The sequence below is a fragment of the Erinaceus europaeus genome, chromosome 3, assembly GCF_950295315.1.
Source record: "Erinaceus europaeus chromosome 3, mEriEur2.1, whole genome shotgun sequence".
Lineage (NCBI taxonomy): Eukaryota > Metazoa > Chordata > Mammalia > Eulipotyphla > Erinaceidae > Erinaceus > Erinaceus europaeus.
This window is the reverse complement of record NC_080164.1, coordinates 73,485,263-73,505,835: the sequence shown is the minus strand read 5'-3', so window position 1 is coordinate 73,505,835 and position 20,573 is coordinate 73,485,263. Positions and strand designations below refer to the sequence as shown.

Genomic DNA, 20,573 nt, shown 5'->3' with positions numbered 1-20,573 from the left:
CCCTCTCTCTCTGATTTGTAGGTGTCTGTCTGCTTTATTTTCATATCAGCATTCATTTGTGCATGTCAGTGTCCAAATTTCCTCTTCTTAAAAATGCATCAGTCATATTGAATTAGGATCTACCCTAATGACCTCTTTTTAGTTCAATCACCTCTGTAAAGACCCTATGGCTAAATAAAATCATATTCTGAAGTACTGGGGGCTAGAATATTTGTTCTGAGGAGGGATACAGTTCAGCCCATAGCAGAGAGCTAATTAAGACACCTCTATTTTTATTTAAAAGAGAAACCCAAGGGGAAGAGATAACAAATAATGGAATTACAGATTTCAGGTGGTGGAATTCTAGTTTTCAAAAAGGTGGCAACTTAGAGTTCTTAACAGCACTTCAGTGATGTCACACACTCTACCACAGAAACCCTAGCAACTGATAAAATGTTATTATGAGGCAAGGGATTGTGATGGTAGCCTAGCTATAAAAACTGGTAAGACCAAATGTTAGTGCCTCAAAAGATGTCCTTTAGCTCCAACTGGCAGCACCCCGGTTTTCTGGATGGCGACAGAAGACAGGGAGATAATGGAAGTTCGGGGGGGTGGTGAAAGCTGCCCAATATACACCAAGACTGTGCCTGATGACCCCATGTCTGAAGAGAAGCCTAAGGTTTCTTTGGTAAGGAGATACCTTCTCTCACTGCCCTGGCCTTTTCTAATGGTGGTACTGGGTGTACTTTGGAGACATGTAGTAGGAACTGAATGCTATGAAATTCCAGAGAGCAGGATCAGGTAGTGGTACAAAGGGCAGAGCATACCTGTTACAATGTTCAGATACCCAGGTTCAAGCCCTCAGCCCCACCTGCAGGGGAAACTTCACAAGCTATGGAGCAGTGCTGCATGTATGTCTCTCTTTCTCTCTCCATTTCCCCCTTCTCTTTTAATTTCTCTATGTCTCTATCCAATAAAGAGAGAGAGACAGAGAGAGAGAGAGAGAGAAGGAGGAGGAGGAAGAGAAGAAAAAAAAAAGAAGAAATTCTAGAGAGATGCCAAGAAGAACAGATGATGTATACTCTCCCTATAGCTGTCACCTCCCTGCATAACCAGGGACCAAGTGACCCTTTATGAGGTTGTGAAGTGGGTGAGGGGTGCAGCAGATGGTTCACCTGGTAGAGCACGCAAGTTGTCATATGCAAGGATTCGGGTTTAAGTCCCAGGTCACCACAGTGGAGCACCTACAGGGGGAAGTTTCATAATTGGTGGAGCAGTTCTGTGGTGTCTCTCCTCTGTCTTTCACAGAGAGGAAAGAAACAGGGGAAATGGTTGCCTTGACTAGTAGAGCTATACAGGCACTGTGTCCAGTGATAATCCTGGTAGAAGGGACAACAAAATATTTCAGTTGGATAGTGTATCTGCTTTATCAGGTGCATGACCCATGTTCAAGCATAGCCACCACTACACTGATAGAAGTTTTGGTGTTGTGGTATCTTTTTCACTATCTCTCTGTCTCTGTCTCTGAAAAAGTTAGGCTGGAGCAGTGAAATCTCAGTAATGAAATACAGATAGATAAGTAGGTAGAAAGACAGAGATACGAAGTTCTGGTGGTGGGAATTGTGTGAAGCTGTACCCCTCTTATCCTTTAACATATGAGCTCAACCAGGTGCACTACCATCTGGTCCCCCTGTACCCCTCTTATCCTATGGTTTTTATCAGTTTTTCCTTTTTATAAATTTTTTTTTTAAAGACAGAACCTGGTAACAAAAACTGTCAGGTCACTTGATGTGGCTTTAGTCTCTCCTGTCTAATTTCCTCCCTTTGAGGACCCTTTCTCCCTGTGTGGATGGGACCTAGCTCCCTCTACGGTTCTGTACTTGGTCCCCATATGTTTAAGCTCTTTTAAAAAGACAAGGGTTCCTCCCTCTCTCTGAAACCCCCAGAGGACTGGGATCCTAACTAGTCTCAAAACTGGGTAGAGTGGAGACTTAAAAATCACCAGGAAGACAGACTTCTACCTCATCTCCCCCCAATGCTTCCATTTTCTTTCTTTTTAAAGATTTTACAAAATGTACTTACTAGCACAAGATAGGAGGAGAGAACCAGAGCGTCACTCTGGCACATGGGATGCCAGGGATACAATGCTTTCAAGTTCAGCACCCTACTCACTGCACCACCTCCTAGGCCAATACCTCCACTTTCAACTTAAGGCCACCATTTTTCAGTGTCACTCTGCCCTCCCCTTCTTAATTCTCAGGCCCCAGCAATTCCCTGTAAGTGCATTTTTAATAAGAACTTCGGCCCAGAGTTTCAGAATTGACAGCCCATTTCAAATACCCCCCTTCATGGTGGTCTGGGGGCAGGAGGAGAGCGGAGAGCTGTGGTGCAGCCTAGCACTGTTTTGAGTCCTCAGTGTCGCCCCACCCCCTCTTCTGGCCCCAGGAGGCAGAAACCCCAAAGCCAGACTCTTCCTACGACTACCTAGAGGAGATGGAAACTTGCGAGGATGGAGGCTGCCCAGGGCCCCCCAAGCCAGTATCCTCCAAGGCTGATCACACCACCAAGGGCCAGGCAGGAGATGGACCTGAACTCACAGACCTGTCCCCAACCTTGGGGACCCTGGGAGCCCCGGTGAGTGAGCGCAATACAGAGATGGAGCTAGAGAAGGTCCGCATGGAGTTTGAGCTCACTCGGCTCAAGTATGTCCACGAGGAGAACGAGAGGCAGAGGCAGCACGAGGAGGTAATGGAGCAGCTGCAGCAGCAGGGGACGCCCCGCCTGGTAAGTGACTGTGAGTGGGGGATGTGCACAGGTCTAGAGGCTGTGGGTGCTGCCTGGCTTGCATAGAGGCGACTACAACTTCCTACTGCATCCAGCCCCACTGGAGATGCATTGCTCAGCAGAGCTTCTGCCTGAGACTCAACTCTTTAAGGGAAGCTGAGCCTAAGAGCGCCCCCTCCCCCCCCCCACACGTCTACCCAACTGCCATGGGGGGAGGGGAGTTATTTCCTCTTTTACCAGATATCCACCACTCTGCAGCCCTCTCTGACCTCTTAAAATGTGATGTCTGAGATTCCACCCAGAACCCCCTTGCAGTCTGACTGACTTTTTGCCCAAACATCAGCTCCCTTAGTCAGTCTGCATATGCTCTGTGGGATCACACAGCTTTCTTGTTGACTAACACTTCCACATCTTTTGCAAGCAGTGTACTTCTCTGACTTCAGTGGTACTACATGAGGATAAGAAAGTCCATGTGCAATTAAATAGGTAGGGAAGAATCATGAAAGATGTCATTGCATAAAGTAGCTTTGTCTGGGCTTTAAAATCTGATAGTCCTGGGTTTAAATCCTGGTTCTACTGTGTATGAACCCAGTGACATCAGGCAAGTTACTGATCCTGCTTGAGCCACGTTTTGCTCATCCATAAAGTGATGCCTACCTCATAGGGTCATTGTGAGGATTAAGTGAGAATGCACAGAAGGCACTTTCCAATGAGCCTCGTCCATTAGGTAAGCACTCAATAAATGATAGCTATTACCATTTTTATGTACTCATGCAATTCACTTCTTGACCCAAATGTAACAGCTTACATTCATCACTTTTCAATTTTATTGGAATGTAATATATTAGCTATGCTTCCCAGCTCTGAGTCATATGCAATTCTCAGAAGCTTGCCTTCTGTCTTTCCTTGAGCCATTGCTATAATTGTTGAGGAGGCTGAGACCAAAAAGTAAAGGCCAGTTAAAGATCTCCCTACAGGTTAGCAGCACTTTGTTAATCAGCACCCTTGAATTAGATTTTATCCAGCTCATTTCTTCACCGTGTCCAAAGAGTCATCCTAACACATACTGTCAAACAATTTCCCAGAATTAAGATATTATAATACTGATAGCACCCCCACACACACACTGGCAGCTTGGTTTGGTTTGGTTTAGAAAATGGGATTGGTTTTACATGATTTTTGGTGAACACATGCTGGGTTAGCAATTATTTCTTTTTTTCTTTTCTTTTTTTTTTCTTTCTTTTTTTGCCTCCAGGGTTATTGCTGGGGCTCAATGCCTGCACCATGAACCCACTGCTCCTGGAGGCCATTTTTTCCCTTTTGTTGATTGTTGCCCTTGCTTTTTGTATCATTGTTATTATTATTGTTGTCACTGTTCTTGGATAGGACAGAAAAAAATCAAGAGAGGAAGGGAAGACAGAGAGGGGGACACAAAGATGGGCACCTGCAGATCTGTTTCACTGCTTGTGAAGCAACCCCCTGCAGGAGCTCAAACTGGGATCCTTATCCCTGTCCTTGCGCTTCATGCCATGTGCACTTAGCCTGCTACACTACCACCCAACCCCCCAACAATTATTCTTTTTTTGTACACACACACACACACACATACACACTCCTGCTTAATAATGCATTAAATGATTTTACAGGACTAAGTCAAATTTATTGAGCTAGTACATCTAGAAACCTCACCCCCTTAAAAAAATTAAAAGGGCAAGTATATAGCATAATGGTTATGCAAAAAGACCCTCGTGCCTAAGGCCCCAAAGTCCCTGATTCAATCCCCTGCACCACCATAAGCCAGAGCTGAGCAGTGCTCTGGTGAAAAAAAGAAAAAGAAATTAAAAGGAAAGATTTACCTGTCTCTAAGATTCTGAAACATAGCCTAATATTTTTTAATTCTCACAGCTAAGTTCATTACCAGACTTACATGGTTTCTTGTTTGTTCAGTTTTATCTATTTACTAAAGTAGCTTTTGTCACAGATTAGAATCTGAAACTATTTAAAGTAGACATGGTTTAGTCCTAAACTTTTGATCTGTGTCTCTTCCTAACTACATTTGTATTCCTTTTTTTTTTTAATTTGAAAGTCATTCTCTTTGCTGAGAGATAGAAACCCTTAGTTTTATAGTCTGACCTGTTCTGTCTCCTGCTTGAAAGACAGACTATTGAGAGTTCTATGTCTAAAAGCTTTCCTAAATGCATGTTTTGCGATCAAAATCATAATTTGCACCCATCGCATTTCAGACTAAAAGAATATGCAGACTGAAAAGAGAACTGGGAATCTATGGATCTGGAATCATACAGGATCTGCAGAAAAACATACTTGCCCAGCCCTCCACTCCCCAGAGAGCATTTCTTCCTCTGGTCTTCAGCTGTCCCTACAATGCTCTTCTTTTTCTTTCTCTTCTTTCCTCTTTTGCATTATTCTTGGTCTCCAGGTTTTACTACTCCTGGGTAGACTTTTTCAGAGGTAGGAGGAGGGAGGGAGGGGGAGAGAGAGAGAGACCTAGACCACAGCACTGAAACTTCCCCCAGTACAGTCAGGGGTGGGCTTGAACCTGGGTCACACACATGGCAAAGCAGATACCTTTCCAGGTGAGCTCTATTCACTTTCTCAGATCTTCTCTGAAGTGGCTCCTGCTATTCACTTTAGAGGTGGCACCTCAGGTGTTATTTTCTGCCTCTTCCCACCCTCCAGTTTTACACAGTTACCTTCACACTTGATGTAGTTTCAGCCATGGTGTGTTCTAAACTCCAGTCATTGATAGAAGTTTATAAAAGTGAGTTTGCTAAAAAGTAGAAAGTGGACTTGATTTGTAAGCTTTCTACCTCTCTCACCTTTGGGTTGAATGGGTAGGTAGGTAGATTTCACTGTACTGAAAAATGCTCCAGTGTTTCTAGCCAGTTTGGGGCATCACAGTTCCAGTTATTTGGATTCTTACAAAACAATGAGTTTGCGCTTAAAACATTTTAAGTAATAAACCATAGACAATGACTCCTTAAGTATAGATCAAAATTGTTGTATCAACTTTTGTTTTATTTGCACTTAAATGCTTTTCTTCTGTTTGAATGAAGATTTCTTGAGCTTTGAGTTATATAGAGTCCAGTGAAGAGCAACACACAGGCAGAAACAGTCAAATAACTTAAGCTTCTTTCTACTACAAGTGTTAGTCTAAGAATCTAGGGAGACCTTGTCACCCACTCCTCAACACATGACCCCGGACAGACCAAAGCAGGACTCCAGTCATGGAATGACTTCCTGTGACATGTGCCAGGACAGAGAGAGACAGAAACAAATAGATGCCCAAGAAACACCCTCTCATTATGCCACTATTCAGAAAATAAGATTGAGTATCAAACCATCCAGAGAGCACTCCCAAAATGCAGCATCCCAGCTTGGGGAGTAGAGAGTAGTAGAGAAAAAATGGACAGTATGGGGGCATAAAGAGAAAGATGGTCTGGATGGGTAAGAGCAGGCTCAAGAAGTAAAACTCCAATTTCTTATGGGCCAGTTACTATGCTAAAGGTTTGTCGATCCTTGGCTCACTCTTCTACACAATCTTGTGAAGTTGCTACTGTTACCTTCCCTAAGGTGAGGACCAGAAGCTGCCCGAGGCCACGTTCAGAAAGGGGAAAGAACCAGGTTGAAGCCAGGATCAGCCTGGTTCTTAGACCCCAATTTTGCTAGCTCCCTGTCTTCTTTCCCTCACAGTTCTCGGGTGGCCTCCAGGACCTCTTGCTCCCCCAGAACCAGTTTGCCATGTTCCTGTACTGCTTCATCTTTATTCACATAATCTATGTCACCAAGGAGATGATCTTCTTCATCTTCTCCAAGCACTACCTGTTCTGCATCGCAGCTGTTTTGCTCTGCTTGATTAAAACATTGTGGTCATACTTCCAAGTGCCTTTGCTCTCTCCATCACTGGGGACCTCATCCAAGTTAGCCTCTCTGCCCCCAACTCCTTCACAAAATTCCTCCCTCCAGTCAGAAAAGTCTGCTGTCAGCCACTCCCACATCTATGTGAAGAAATACATCCATAGCCTGTACTGAGGCTGACTTTCCATGTGTGTGAATAGGGTGCATCCCCTGATTAGAGGACTGCAAAGTTGGCAGGTGGGGTGGGGTATCTATAGGAAGAAGGGGTTGAAGTAGACTTTTCAGAGCTGTAGGCATCACCGCACAATCAGGTTTATGTGGGATCCACCAAGTCTGTTACTTTTCACTGATCTTTTCTGAGGTGTGGAGATGTGTGGTAGGCTAGGAGGTAAGTCCACCCTGCCCCAAGTCAACTCATATCCCAATTTGTGTGTAAGAAACACTTTCCATTATTGGGCCACTATTCAAAGAAGGTAAGATATCAGAGATGTCTATGTTCCAGCATGTGAATGCTACCTTACATGGCAGAAGAGACTTGAGATGTTATCTAACTAAGAGCTTTGAGACAAGGAAGGAGATCCTGGATTCCTCAGATCAAATGTAATCACAAGGACCATTAATAGAGGGAGTGTGGAGGGTGAGAGCAGAGAAGAGAATGTAAGCATGGAAGCAGAGGTCACCATGGGTCAAAGGATGCAAATAGCCACAGGATGCAAGAAAAAATGGAATCTCTCCTGGAGCCTTCAGAAAGAACGCAACATTGTCAACCCATATTAGACCTCTGATCTCTAGATCTCTAGAACTACTCAAGAACAAATATGCTCTAAGATACTTAGTTTGCAGTGATTTGCTTTATCAGCAACAGAAGACTAGACAAGAGCCAAGTCTTTCCAAGCCCTTTCTGGCTTGGCAAACACGTCAGATCACTAGCAGAGCACTGGGCCTGGGCAGGACAGTGCACAGCCAGGTAGGCTCAGGACCTGCCCTCAGATTACACACACATCACAGACTGATGTTTCAGTTCCATTGAACCCAGGACAGACCAACAGAATCTGAAGACTGAGCCATGAATGCCTAGGCAAAGCAAGGTAGCAAAAATCTGTGTGTAACCTGAAGGCATTGGGAAGGAGGAACTAAGCAACTGACTGGGCTAAGAGCAAGTAAGCAATGCTGCTCTGGTGGACAAGAGAAAAGAGAGAAAATAAATAAAAAGTCACACAGCCCAGCCCTCAGTTGAGAGAGAGAACAGTCAACAAAAATGTTAGCAATCAAGATGTATACAACCCTCCCAAATAAACACCTGGTAATCAAAACTGAAAGGAGACTTCAAACACTAGAAGACTCAGGGGTCACAGGAGTCCCCAAATAAAGTGTGTGTGTGTGTGTGTGTCACAGAAAAAAAAAAATAGATTGACTTCCTCATCGCCAATGCCCCTTCTCCATCTCTAACATACCTCTAGTGAAGTTGTCAGCTAATCTGACACCCCCAACCCCCTATGTTGGTTGAACAACTGGCTATGACATAAGAGATTTTGGAGACAATGGAACAAGAGGCTACCAAGAAAACAGCCAATAGACAGCAATTATTTTTTTAAATATTTATTCCCTTTTTGTTGCCCTTGTTTTTATTGCTGTAGTTACTATTGTTGTTGTTGTTGATGTCATTGTTGAATAGGACAGAGAGAAATGGAGAGAAGAGGGGAAGACAGAGAAAGGTAGAGAAAGATAGACACCTGCAGGCATGCTTTACTGCCTGTGAAGTGACTCCCTTGCAGGTGGGGAGCCGGGAGCTCAAACTGGGAATTATTACGCTGGCCCTTGTGCTTCGCACTACATGAGCTTAACTCGCTGTACTACCGCCCACTCCCGACAGCAATTATTTTGGGGTTTGGGAGTTTGTTTTGTCATTGCTGGGGCTTCACTGCTCCAAGACACTTTTTCAGATAGGCAGAAGGGAAAGAAGGAAAGATACCACAGGACTGAAACTTCCTCCAGTATGGTGGAGGCTGGGCTCAAACCTGGTTCATGCATAGGAGGAAGCAGCTGCCCTATCCAGATGAACTAGGAGCTGGGTGGTTAAGTGCACATGTTAATAGTGCACAAGAATCAGGGTTCGAGCCCCTGGTCCCTACTTGCACAGGGAAAACTTCACAAGCGGCGAAGCAGTACTGCGGGTATCTCTCTCCCTCTCTATCTCTCCTGCCCCTCTTGATTTCTGGCTGTCTCTATCCAAAAAATAAAGATTAAAAAAATAAAATAAAAATTGCTAAGTATCTCCAATTGCCAACCACTTCATTATAAGCTTTAGGACAGTGGCCTGGAATGTCATGCAGTGGCTAGAATGATGAACTTGTAGGCACAAGGTCCCAAGCCTGATCTTCAACACTGCATGTCCTGGAGCAATGCTCTGATTCTCTCTCTCTCTCTCTCTCTCTCTGGAGCAATGCTCTGATTCTCTCTCTCTCTCTCTCCTTGCTCTCATTCTCTCCCTCCCCTCTATCATTGATAAGTAAATACATTTTTAAAGTCTTTATGCTGGGTTTCTTCATCAAAATCCTGGGATAAAGGAATTCATATTATCCACTGGGGATGTTGAACATCAGGGGTTAAGTGATTTATCCCAGATCATTTGTGATCTCAAGACTGACTTCAAAAATCCATGATTTTGCTACACTTCCATGCTCTTCTGAGTCAACTTTAGAGGGCCTCACATTCTCACTGAGGAGATGTTGCTAACACACATACAAATATAAAAAGTGTCATCAGTGGGACTGGGCAGTGGCACACCTGGTTAAGCACACAAGAGGAAAGCTTCACAAGCAGTGAAGCAGTGCTGCAGAGAGGGGTGTGGTGTGTGTGTGTGTGTGTGTGTGTGTGTGTGTGTGTGTGTGTGTTTGTCTCCCTCTTTCCTCTCAATCTCTATCCAGTAAATTAATTAAACATCAGTGGAGAAGGAGCTCAAGGATCCAAAGCTAACAGGTAGTCTTCTCAAAGGGCAGCCCACAAAGGACAGGTGGGGAAATGGAGGAAGGACTCACAGGAATGAAGGTCAGGGTGGGAATGTACACTGTGTTCGGCAAACAGAGTGGGTCATCCTTGTGCCAGTGAATGGTGTCATGAGTTAAAGGCTGGCAAACAGTTTACCTGGGAGAGCACACACTTTGCAATGCTTGGAGATCTGGGTTCAAGCCCCTGACACCACATGGGAGCACCATGTATGGCACAAAGGAAGCTTTATCAAAAGTGAAGCAGTGCTATAGTGTCTCTCCTTCCCCCCCCCCATGCCTCTTTGTCTCTATCTAAAATTTAAAAAGAAATCTGCTGGGACCCACAGGAAGAGGAAGGAAGTTTGATGTTAGAGTCTCAAACACCATCGAACAGAGGTGAGTGCTCAGCCTCCTCTCCTTGTACCCATTCAGCAGACCAGCTAAAGACTGTGGGGACTGAAGAGATAGCTCAACCTCTTAGAGAACTGACTTGCAGGTCCGAAGCCCCAGAGGCTGCCAGTTCAATCCCCAGTATCACCTTATGCCAGAACTGAGCAGAGCTCTAGTCTTTTTTCCCCTCATAATAAATTAACAACAACAACAACAAAAAAGGCTGAATTTGCAACAGATCCTACTCAATGTATTTAAGCTGTAGCCCAAAAAAACAAGCAGTAAAGTTTCAGGTAAGGTTAGAAAGAGGGAGAAACAAACTGTACCTACCCTCCAAATAGGGTAACACAGGTTAAAATGTTGAGGGACAATGTACCTCCCAGAAAATAGGAGTGGTTACAAGTTTGGCTTGGAAAGATGGAGGCAGGGCTTGGATTTTACAAGTAAGACCCCTGGTCTTACATGCTTTCTCTGCCCAGACCATCATGTAAATGGTAACTTGGTGTTTTTTACTCTCTCTCTTTCTCTGTCTCTGTCTCTGTCTCTCTCTCTCTCATGCCCTAACATGTGAAAGTTCTCAATTTTCCTGAATAAAGTTTAAAGTACCTGAAAAATGATGCTCTCTCCTCAATTCTTTGTTGAGATAATGTGTGACAATTTACCAGAAAGTTCCAGAATCCCCCCCAAGCCTGCTTTGGCCTCTGTCTTCTCTCCCCACTTTTTTTTTTAATCTTGGCTCCAATGTATGTAGCTTTGGGAGGATTTTGCCTCATATACACTCATTCATTATTTAAAAGTTGCCACTGTTCCTTCAGGAAGGTTAAGCATGATTAAAAGATGGGATTTTTCCACAGGGCACAGCAGAAAGGCTATGGCTCCCACATTTTTAAGCTGTTTTGGCCAAGCTTTGTTGCATAATTTAAAGTCTGTGACTTATTTAGATTTAATTAGCCAGAGGAGCAGCAGCTGCAGGTTCATTAGTCAGGATTTATTAAGCACCCTCGAGAGGGCTTGGATGGTTCTTAACAACAAAGAGAAGGCCCAGCTTTGGACTTGCAAATGTCCTACACTTCTGTAGGGGGGGATTACAGTGTCTGGAGACAGGCTTTTTTGTTCCTCAAGGAGAGCCTTGGGGTGGCATCAAAATGCCCCGAGCCAAGGACAAATCCCTACAAAGACCTTTTCCTCAGCCCTACCCAGGGTGGGTGACTTTAGCCGTGGATAGTCAAGTATGGTAGTATGGCAGATGACAGCTAATCAGAGATAACCAGACATGTGTAGTGATTTCACGAATGAGAAGGGGAGACATCAACTCCCAGATTTGTGGAATCCAGTACAAAGGGACAATGCAGGCTCTTTTATTCAAAAGTTCTAATATGGGGAGGGAACTTAAATATGGGGGTGCTTATGAGTGTAGGTCCCGTGTTTCCATCCTGGTGGTAACTAACCCATGAAGCCAGCCATAAGGGAAATGGAGGCCCATAGGCTAAGGGGCTCTTGTGGCCCCCATGAGCTCCACTCTAAAGAGACTATTTTTGTGCAACACATTAGCCAAAGGGAACAAGCTCTGTGCATTGGGAAAGGGCAATGGGACCACTGGAGCAAGGGAGGGATAGACAATGCTGGGTCTGATGGTCTCAGAGACAGAATGCCTCTCCCCAGGAAAAGTGGCCCCCTAGTGGGCCCCAGCCTTGGAAGCTGTTCAGCTGAGCAGAGGGCACCCCTCAGCACACAGGTCATGCTCCAGGCTTGCAGCTGCTAATCACTGGACTAGCAGAATCTGCAAGTTCTCCAACTCAGTGCCATCTCCGTTCGCTTCTGGCTTCCGCCTCTTGTTCTCTTCAGCTGCCCATAGGAGAATAAAGCTATACTTTTTTTTTTTTTTCTTTTTTACCTCCATGAGTCTCACTTGGATCAAATGACACACAATCACTTTGACTTGAACTTTTTATCAAAGGAGCTTTTGTAAGGTCCTGGGACAGAAAACAGGCTTTGGAAGAGGGCCACCAAGAAGCTGTGCAGAAAGTGCTGAGCCAGGGGGGCTCCTCCACCCCAAAGGAAGCTACCAGGGGAGTCTCAGCACTTCCCTTCACTCCAGAAAGGGCGAGGGCCTGCACTTCCCCATCCTAGGCAGCTGGTCCCCCAGCACCCAGCTGTGACTCCTAGGAGATGGCAGAGGCATGAGAGAGTGGCTGCAGAGAGCACCCCACTACTGGGTGCCCACAAATCACAGCTGCTCGGTTAGTGTTGAAGGAAGAAAGGCATGAACAATAGAGTGAATGAAAGAATACAGTGAGCACTGCAGTTTCCAGTGAAGGGGATGTAGATGCAGAACTTGGGTGATGGGAACAGTGTGTTATCTCATAATTCTGTAAGTCAATATTAAATCACTAATAAATTAAAAACCCTTCACTGTTTTTCAGAGGGATTACATGAGCTTGCATTACCACCAACAGGCATCTTTTTTTTTCTCCACATAAGCTTCAATACTTGTCATTTCCTGTTTTGTTGAGTTAAAAAAAAAGTTGACTATTACTATCAAATTTCAAATTTGAAAAAGAAAAAAAAAGTGGGCTTGAGTTTTCTGTGAAGCTTTCCTGGAGAGGGAGCATGAGGGCACAGTAGATTTGATGCCATCTCATCTCACCCTGTGGGCACCCCTGAGGGAGTATCATTAACATCCTGGCTTTGAGATGAGAAACAAGGCATGGGAGACCAAGGATGATGAGGTGCTGAAAGTTGAAGAAAAGGAAGAAATGTGCTATCTCTCATCTATTTGCATTTGTTGGTAAAGACCCAGAGATGCTTTGAAAACACATGCGAACAGAAATGATATTTTGTGATCCCCTGGGTCTATATATGCACATCTGGGGGTAGTTGCTTTAGAGTTATTTGTCTTCAAATCATACCCTTTTATTCTATCCAGTCTCTCATTTCCTCCTACCAAATGCTGGGACAGGGCCCCCATTCAATCAATGGCCCACTCTACACACCTGCCACTTTCTTTCTTCTCTCTTTGGGGGGGGGGTGAGAGGTGGGGAGTATGAGGGGTAGCAGGAGATTCACTGCTCCAGGCCAACTTTTTCAGATTGCGAAAGAGAAAGACACCACAGCAGCAAAGCTTCTTCCAGTGCACAGAAGTCAGGACTGACCTTGGGTCACACACATGGCACATTACTGCCATTTTCTTGAGCAGTACACAGGAGACCCAGACTCCAATGCTAGACAACTTCCACTAGACCCCACACCACATCTTTTCCTGGGTCCCTCAAGTTGGGCTAGTGAGTCTGTGCCTGGCAGCCTATATCTAAAAAGTCTCGCCCCTTGAAGTAGCCATGCCTGACTTTTTCTGAATACTTGCAAATATTCAGGAGACATAGTGATGAAAAAAGAGGTGGCCATAGTGATAGATAGGAGGATTGGGCTTAAAAGTATGAGGTCCCCAGTTCAATCCCCAGCACATGTGCCAGAGTGGTACTTTGGTTCTATCTTTCTCTTCTCACTCATGTTAATAAACATCTTAAAAGAAGAAGAGGATTGAGCAAGGACCCAGGTTCGAGCCCCCGGTCACCACCCGCAGGGTAAAGCTTTACGAGTGGTGAAGCAGAGCTGTGTCTGTCTCTTTCCCTTTCCCCAACCCCACCCCTCTTAATTTCTGAGTGTCTCTATCCAATAAATAATTTTTTTAAGTTTAATTAAAAAAAAAAGAAGAAGAGGAGGAGAAATAGGGAGAAAGAAGAGGAGGGGGAGGAATAGAGGAGGAGGAGAGTAACACAGGAGGTAGCAGAGCAGATACTGTACTGGACTCTCAAGCAAGAGATTCCAGCTCAACCCCCAGCATCACAGATGATTCATGTTCCTCCCTCTCACCCCCCACCCCTTCTCTCTCTTTCTCATATTAATATAGAATGAAGGGGAGGGGAGGCCCAGAGAGAAATGCTGTCTCTAACTCTCATTAACTTATACTTCTAGGCATTTTCTTTTTATTTTGTTTTTTTTAACATTTTATTACTGGATAGAGACAGAAAATTTGAGAAGGGAAGAGAAAGGGAGAGAGAGAAAGAGACAGAGAGAGACATCTGCAGCCCTACTTCACCACTTAAGAAGTTTTCCCTCTGCAAGTGGGGAGCAGGGACTTGAACCTGAGTCCTTGCACACTGTAATGTGTGCGCCTAACCAAGTGTGTCACTGCCTGGCCCCTGGTTCTGTACATTTTCTAGATCTGCACATATACAAATCTCTTGGTGTGAGAGCTGACCTGAGTGAGTGCCTAGAAAACAAAGACTCTGAAAGCACAGGGAGACTTAGAAAGCTCACCTGCAGTCAGCTACCAGCTAACTTCAGAGGCATTCCAGATGCCTGCCTGGGTGAACCACACACTACGGGACAGTTCTTATTCTGAAGCAGATCAGTTAGGGGAGGGCTTGAAACTGGAACCCCCACAGGGCACAGATGGGTCAGGTAAAAGAGCTTAAAATGGACCAGCTGTTGCTAGCAGGAAATGAAGAACCAGCATGAGATAGGCAATCCCTCTCACTCCCTTCCACCTGTTTGCACCAAGTGAGGCATCCAGGAATCCAGTCTTTTGGTGTGATACCTGCTGATTTTTAACTGCTGGTTCTATTTTTTTTTTTTTTTTTAGCCTTTCTATGGACCTAGAAAAACTCACTGCACCTGCTAGTTCACAATCTCTGAACTTGAGATATAATTTCTCTTATGATAGAGTCTCAGTTTCACTCGTTGACATGCTGGGAAATTCTTTAAACAGAAAACACTCCTAGTACAAAAATAGAATGTGATTCACTCTAGCACAGTGTTTATGTACAGAAGCAGCAGTGAAGGAGGCTTCTTTCCTTCACAATCTGCCTCACCTTGAGGTGTTTCAAGAGACAGATAGCTTAATGAATTTCAAATCAGGTTAAAGCAGCAAAAATCTAATTTTTATACAACTTCTTGAGAGAGGGTGAGGATATGACTAGAGCCTGGGTCAGGATTACAGAAGGGGCAAGGCAGGGACCTGGAAGCAGGAAAAGTGAGGTGTCTGGGGGGGGGGAGAATCAGGGTGCTGGATAAAAATGAGAAGAAGGTAAAGTTGAGCTTTAGTGCTGAGAGGCGGGGCAGGGGGTGGCAACAGCTCTGTGAAGTTGGCCAGATAGATTAGAGGGGCCTGGAGACCAGGGTGATCCAGAGAGGGGAAGAGGAGGGAGCATCATTAGTTGCCATGCCAACAGAAATCAGAAGGGAGGAAAAGTGAGTGGGATCTCAGAGAAGAGCTATGCTTTACCACTGCCTCCAACTCTCCTCTTCACCCTGGCAGCTTGTTCAATACTCCCCGGCCCCTCACTTACCCACTCCCTACCTCTGGTCCTTCTTGACATGGATAAATTACTATGAAATTACATCCAGTACAGTTATATCCTAAACACAAGTAGGATTCTGTGCTTCTGATCTCCAAAAAACCTCTTAAACTAAAAAGATTTTCTCTACTGTCCTGCCATGAAACGTAATATTCTATTGCTAGTGTAGAATTTCTCAACTAAGATGTTATTTGTATTCAATTATAATCCTTTCTTAGGAGAGGTAGTATTTTTTCCACCTCAAAAGGAATTAACTTATCAAGAAGCAGGTATCTCAGACTTATCTGAATACATGGACAATAACATGGCACAGTAGATTCCATTTCATAAGGTATATCTAGGGGTATTTGCTGTGTGTATCCAGCATTAATTTCATCTTGATTTATTCTCTCTCTCTCTCTCTCTGCATGTGCTGCTGAGGATTGAACTCAGGACCTCATGCTTGAGAGTCCAGTGCCCCATCTGCTGCACAACCTGCCAGACCACTATTTTCCCTCTTTTGAAGAAACTCCTTTTTTCCTCAGCCATTGTCCATGAGATTTGGATGAGCTAATAATCAAGGGTGGGCCCAGGACCCAGATGTGACCAATAAGAATATTTTATATATCCTGGCCTAAAAGACTGATTCTTATGTGAACACAGGACCTAGGACAGGCTAATACACCCAAACCCTAGGACCTTTACTGGAACTTCTGGGGAAGATAAGCATATTGCACTGTATTGAGTGGATAGAATATATATTCAGAATTTCTGGTTTCATTTGGGGAAAGCCTGCCTGAAGACAAAGCTGATATAGAGAAACAGCAAAGAAGAGAGAAGAAAACAGAAGACAGAAAAAAAAAAAAAGAGGAAAAGGAGAAAGTAAGCCCTTGACATGATTCTGAACTCCCAATCCATGTGAAAGAAAAAATGCTACTTAACTTCTCAGTTACTATTCACTTTGTTTTAAATTGGGCTTTTGTCATTTGGAGCCAAGAGTTCTGAATCATGCAAGAGGTCTCATTTGGCTAAATAAAAGAGGATCATATGAATCAACATTATAACATCTCACCATCCTAAAGAAAGTCCTGCTCCTAGAGCTATCATTCCCCATTCCCTCTGTGCCCCCACCCCCATTCCCAGGAAACCACTGTAGCGCAGTGTTTAAGCACAGAAGCATCATTGAAGGAGGCTTCACTGGACTCCGTAATAGCTAATGGAGAAATATCATGGTATTTGTTTCTCATCTGTTCAACTGAGAAAGATGTGGAGATAAACAACAGACATAGAGGAGTTTCAGAGACATGGTTAGAAGCTGAGTTGTCAGGGACACACGTGAGAACTTGTGAGTGAAAAAGGAGCTATTTCTTCCCGTATTGAGGGAAATAGTTCTGCACTGGCACCATGAGGAGTTGAAACATTGATGGTCATGCCAAAGAAATGGTTGCAGGACTTAACTAAGGGGGATGCCCAGAGGAAACTTCACACAAGCAAGTGCTTCACAGAAAACATACGAGTTCACAACATGGGTTCAAAGACAGTCCACAAAAGCCCCATGAAAGGTGTGAAAGCATAAGAAAATAAAATGGATTACTATAGAGAGAGGGAGGGGAGGTGGATAATCTGGGTAAATGGGGTCAATTTTGTGGAGATAAGTGGGAACTAGACTTTTGGTGGGCACCATACTGGCACACAGAAATGCCAAACTATAATGCTATACAATGGGGCCTCAATAATGTTATAAACCAATATTACTTGAACTGAAAACCATTTTGAAGATCTAGAAGCAACCCAATGTCCATCAAATGAGTAGTGAATAAGTAAAATGGATTATTTTTGGCAATTAAAAATAATAATAAAGCACTAACACATTATATGAATGAACCATGAAAGCACTCTGCTAAGTAAAAAAAAAAAATCACAAACATATTATTTGGTTCAATTTATATGAAATGTCCCAAATAGGAAAAGCAAATAAATGGTCCTGGGGACTGGGGGCACAGAGGGAATGGGGAATGATAGTTATAGGAACAGGACTTTCTGTAGGATGGTGAGATGTTATAACATTGTGGTGGTGGTTGCACAACACTGAATATTCTAAAAACCACTGAATGGTACACTGGTGGGTTATACAATGTATATATGATTATAGTTCAATAAAGTTATCACCCCCCACCACACCCCAAAAGGTTCTTTAGGTTCCTATCCTGTCTATATAAGAATTTTTGGGGGAGTCGGTTGGTAGCGAAGCAGGTTAAGCACACATGACACAAAGTGCAAGGACCCGTGGAAGGATCCTGGTTCAAGGCTCCTCCCCACCTGCAGGGAAGTCGCTTCATAAGCGGTGAAGCAGGTCTGCAGGTGTCTATCTTTCTCTCCCCCTCTCTGGCTTCCCCTCCTCTCTCCATTTCTTTCTGTCCCATCTAGCAACGATGGCATCAACAACAACAACTACTACAACAATAAAAAACAAGGGAAATAAAAGAGAATAAATAAATATTTTTTAAAAGGATATTTTTTATGAATCTTGGTTTGAGGGGGCTCCTGGGCCACATTTACAGATTTGGGATATGGTTTATGGATTCCTTGCTCCAGGCTAGTGAGAGTTGGCAGATGACTGCCCACACTTTAAAGATCAACACTTTCTCTAGGGAAAAAAAAAAAAAAAACCTTTTCATCTGACACCATAGATTAGGCATGCAACAAAATGCAGACTGGAGACTGGGTAATTACAGAGTCAAAATAAAGAATCCTGTGTCTTGTGGTCTGGGAGGTGGTACAGTAGATAAAGCACTGGACTCCCAAGCATGAGGTCCTGAGTTCGATCCCCAGCAGCACATGTACCAAAGTCATGTCTGGTTCTTTCTCTCCTCTTATCTTTCTCACTAATAAATAAATTTTTAAAAATTTTTAAAAAAGAATTCCGTTTCTCTCTGCCTCTTTTGTTTTGACTTTTAAGACACAATGTAATAGAGTCCAATAGGCAGGGAATTTTGGGGAGACGAGAAAGAGTAACATCTGAGAGCAAAGGCTGGGCACATTTGTTTATTTTTCTTCTCCATGTATCCTGAGGATCCAAAACCCTAGTGGATCCTTTAGGGTGGAAACCTGTAAAATACCAGGTCTCTAGTTGACAGAAGTCACCATCTGGTTAAGGAAATAACTAACCCTGAAAGCCATTACAATGCAATGTAAACACATAAACACACACACACACACACACACATACACACACACACACACACACCCCAAGACTAGAAATCATCATATCCAGAGTTTTTCTGCTTTGGCACTATTGTCATTTGGGTCAGATAATTCTTTGCCCTGTTGTGTGTGGGCAGGGGGGACAACTAGGGGAAAGAGGTGTCCCTGTATATTGTGAGATGCTCAGCAGCAGCACTGACCTCTGTCCCCCAGAGACTAGCAATAAACTTCCTTTGTCAGCCAGTGACAACAAAATATGTCCCTGACATTACCAAATACCCACCCCCTGAAGGTCAGAATTGACCCTGGTAGAAAACCACTACTCTAGTGTAATGGCATCATTTCCAGTGTAACTCATGTTTATAGGCTCAAAGTACTATAGGAAGCCCGAGAAAGGGGAAGTTACTGTACTGGAACAGTATGGCTTCTTAGAGAGGAGCATAGCGCCTGAACTGGAGCTCAAAGAATGACTTGGATTGGACAAATCTAGTCACAAAGACAACACCCCTGAGAGGGTAAACAGTGTGCTCCTGGGCAGAGGCTGGGGCAAACATGGGACCCCACAGGCTTGTGCAGTTAGGCAATGCCAATGGTGCCCAATGAGGGAACAAAGAGAAACTATAATGCAGTCCCCCTCTGCTGGCCAAGCTGTGGTGCATAGTGGGAATCTTTTTCTTTTCTTTTTAAAAGAATTTTTTTTTCTTTTTAAAAGATATATTTACTAACAGAGAGGCAGAGATAAAAACCAGAGTATTGCTCTGGTACATGCAATATTGAAAATTAAACATGGGGCATCATGCCTTTAAGTCTAGCACTCCAGTCACTGTATCAATTCCTGGAAGGAGCCCATATATTTACTTTTTTAATTTATTTTTTAAGGATTTATATATCAGAGAGAGAGAGAGAGAGAGAACAAGAACAAGAGCATCACTCTGGCATATGCAGTGCCGGGGATGGAACTTGGGCCCCTCATGCTTATCTACTTTATCACCTCCCAGGCTACAAGAAGCCTTTCTCTCAGTGCAAAGACCTCTTCTGTGTGGACTCATTGGCTGCTGGTGCTATACCTGCCCAGAGGGTCTTTTTTCTAGTGACTCAAAGGTACCACAGAGGTCAACCAAGGTCCCACAAGCAAGCATATCCTGGATGGAGAGGAGAGGCAAAACAGCAAAGTGGTCATAACCCTGTCAAAGTCTGGTGGGATCTCTAGGGCTCTAGCTTTCTCTGGCCATACTGATCCCACTCTGTTCCTCTCCACTCTATGGGTATCCTTTCTTGCAAAGGCTCCATGTGGAAGAAGGAGAGAGAGTCTGAATCAGCCAACATGCAGCAACCAATATTTCTGGGTTTCAGATCACTGCTACTTCCACAAATATAGAAGAGATCACCTCCAATGAAAGCCACTTCTGTCTAAAGCAACTGCCCTCCTACTAACAGAAATTCAGAACCTCTAGGAATTCCTTTGTTCCCTTGCCTATTAATCCAGCAATGGGCCCAAGCAAACTAAGGTATAGGTGCTTGTGGGGCTACATGATTCACTAAAGTGTGCACATTTTAGCACAAGTCATGTTAGGATTCCTCAGTTTCCATGAGCACACCTCCACATAGGGATTTGTCTGAGCACGTAGACAAGGATGTCACTGATTCTCCTGCCTACTTCCCTTTCACGATCACTCTGCTCTCCTTTCCCAAAAGGTATACATCTTAGCCACCCCAAATCTTACATTTTTGTGGTGGAGGGGGTAATGTAGGGCATAGTCTCAGTGTACAAAGGGGCAATCTCAATCCTGATATTCATGTTGAGAAAAGGAGTAACTAGTAACTGGGCAAATCCACCAGCTTCTGATTCTTTACCTTCACTTAAAGTGAAGGAGAATCTACTCTAGGTCAGCTAATGAATTTATAATTTACCAATATGATCTCTGGCATATACCATTAGGGAGTTTATAAATAAATTGACATAACTACAACAAAACCAAAGTACATTCATTTGCACTTACATTTTTGTTTATTTTTT

The 20,573-nt window shown here is 43.9% G+C and overlaps 1 protein-coding gene across 1 annotated transcript; it reads left to right on the top strand.

Moving 5' to 3' along the window:
• Nucleotides 1-492: 492 nt before the first annotated feature.
• Nucleotides 493-6,910, top strand: TMEM247 (transmembrane protein 247). The gene is made up of 3 exons (XM_007523373.2): nt 493-667; nt 2,425-2,763; nt 6,475-6,910. Exons 1-3 carry the CDS (start codon nt 551-553, stop codon nt 6,811-6,813), a joined length of 795 nt encoding a protein of 264 aa, XP_007523435.1. The 5' UTR covers nt 493-550; the 3' UTR covers nt 6,814-6,910.
• The last annotated feature ends 13,663 nt before the right edge of the window (nt 6,911-20,573 follow it).

Excerpts from the sequence above, each read along its gene's own strand:
- TMEM247 (XM_007523373.2), top strand. The coding sequence starts at position 551 with ATGGCGACAGAAGACAGGGAGATAATGGAAGTTCGGGGGGGTGGTGAA. Across the intron at positions 668-2,424 it reads AGAAGCCTAAGGTTTCTTTG|GAGGCAGAAACCCCAAAGCC; the intron begins GTAAGGAGATAC and ends TTCTGGCCCCAG. Across the intron at positions 2,764-6,474 it reads AGCAGGGGACGCCCCGCCTG|TTCTCGGGTGGCCTCCAGGA; the intron begins GTAAGTGACTGT and ends TTTCCCTCACAG.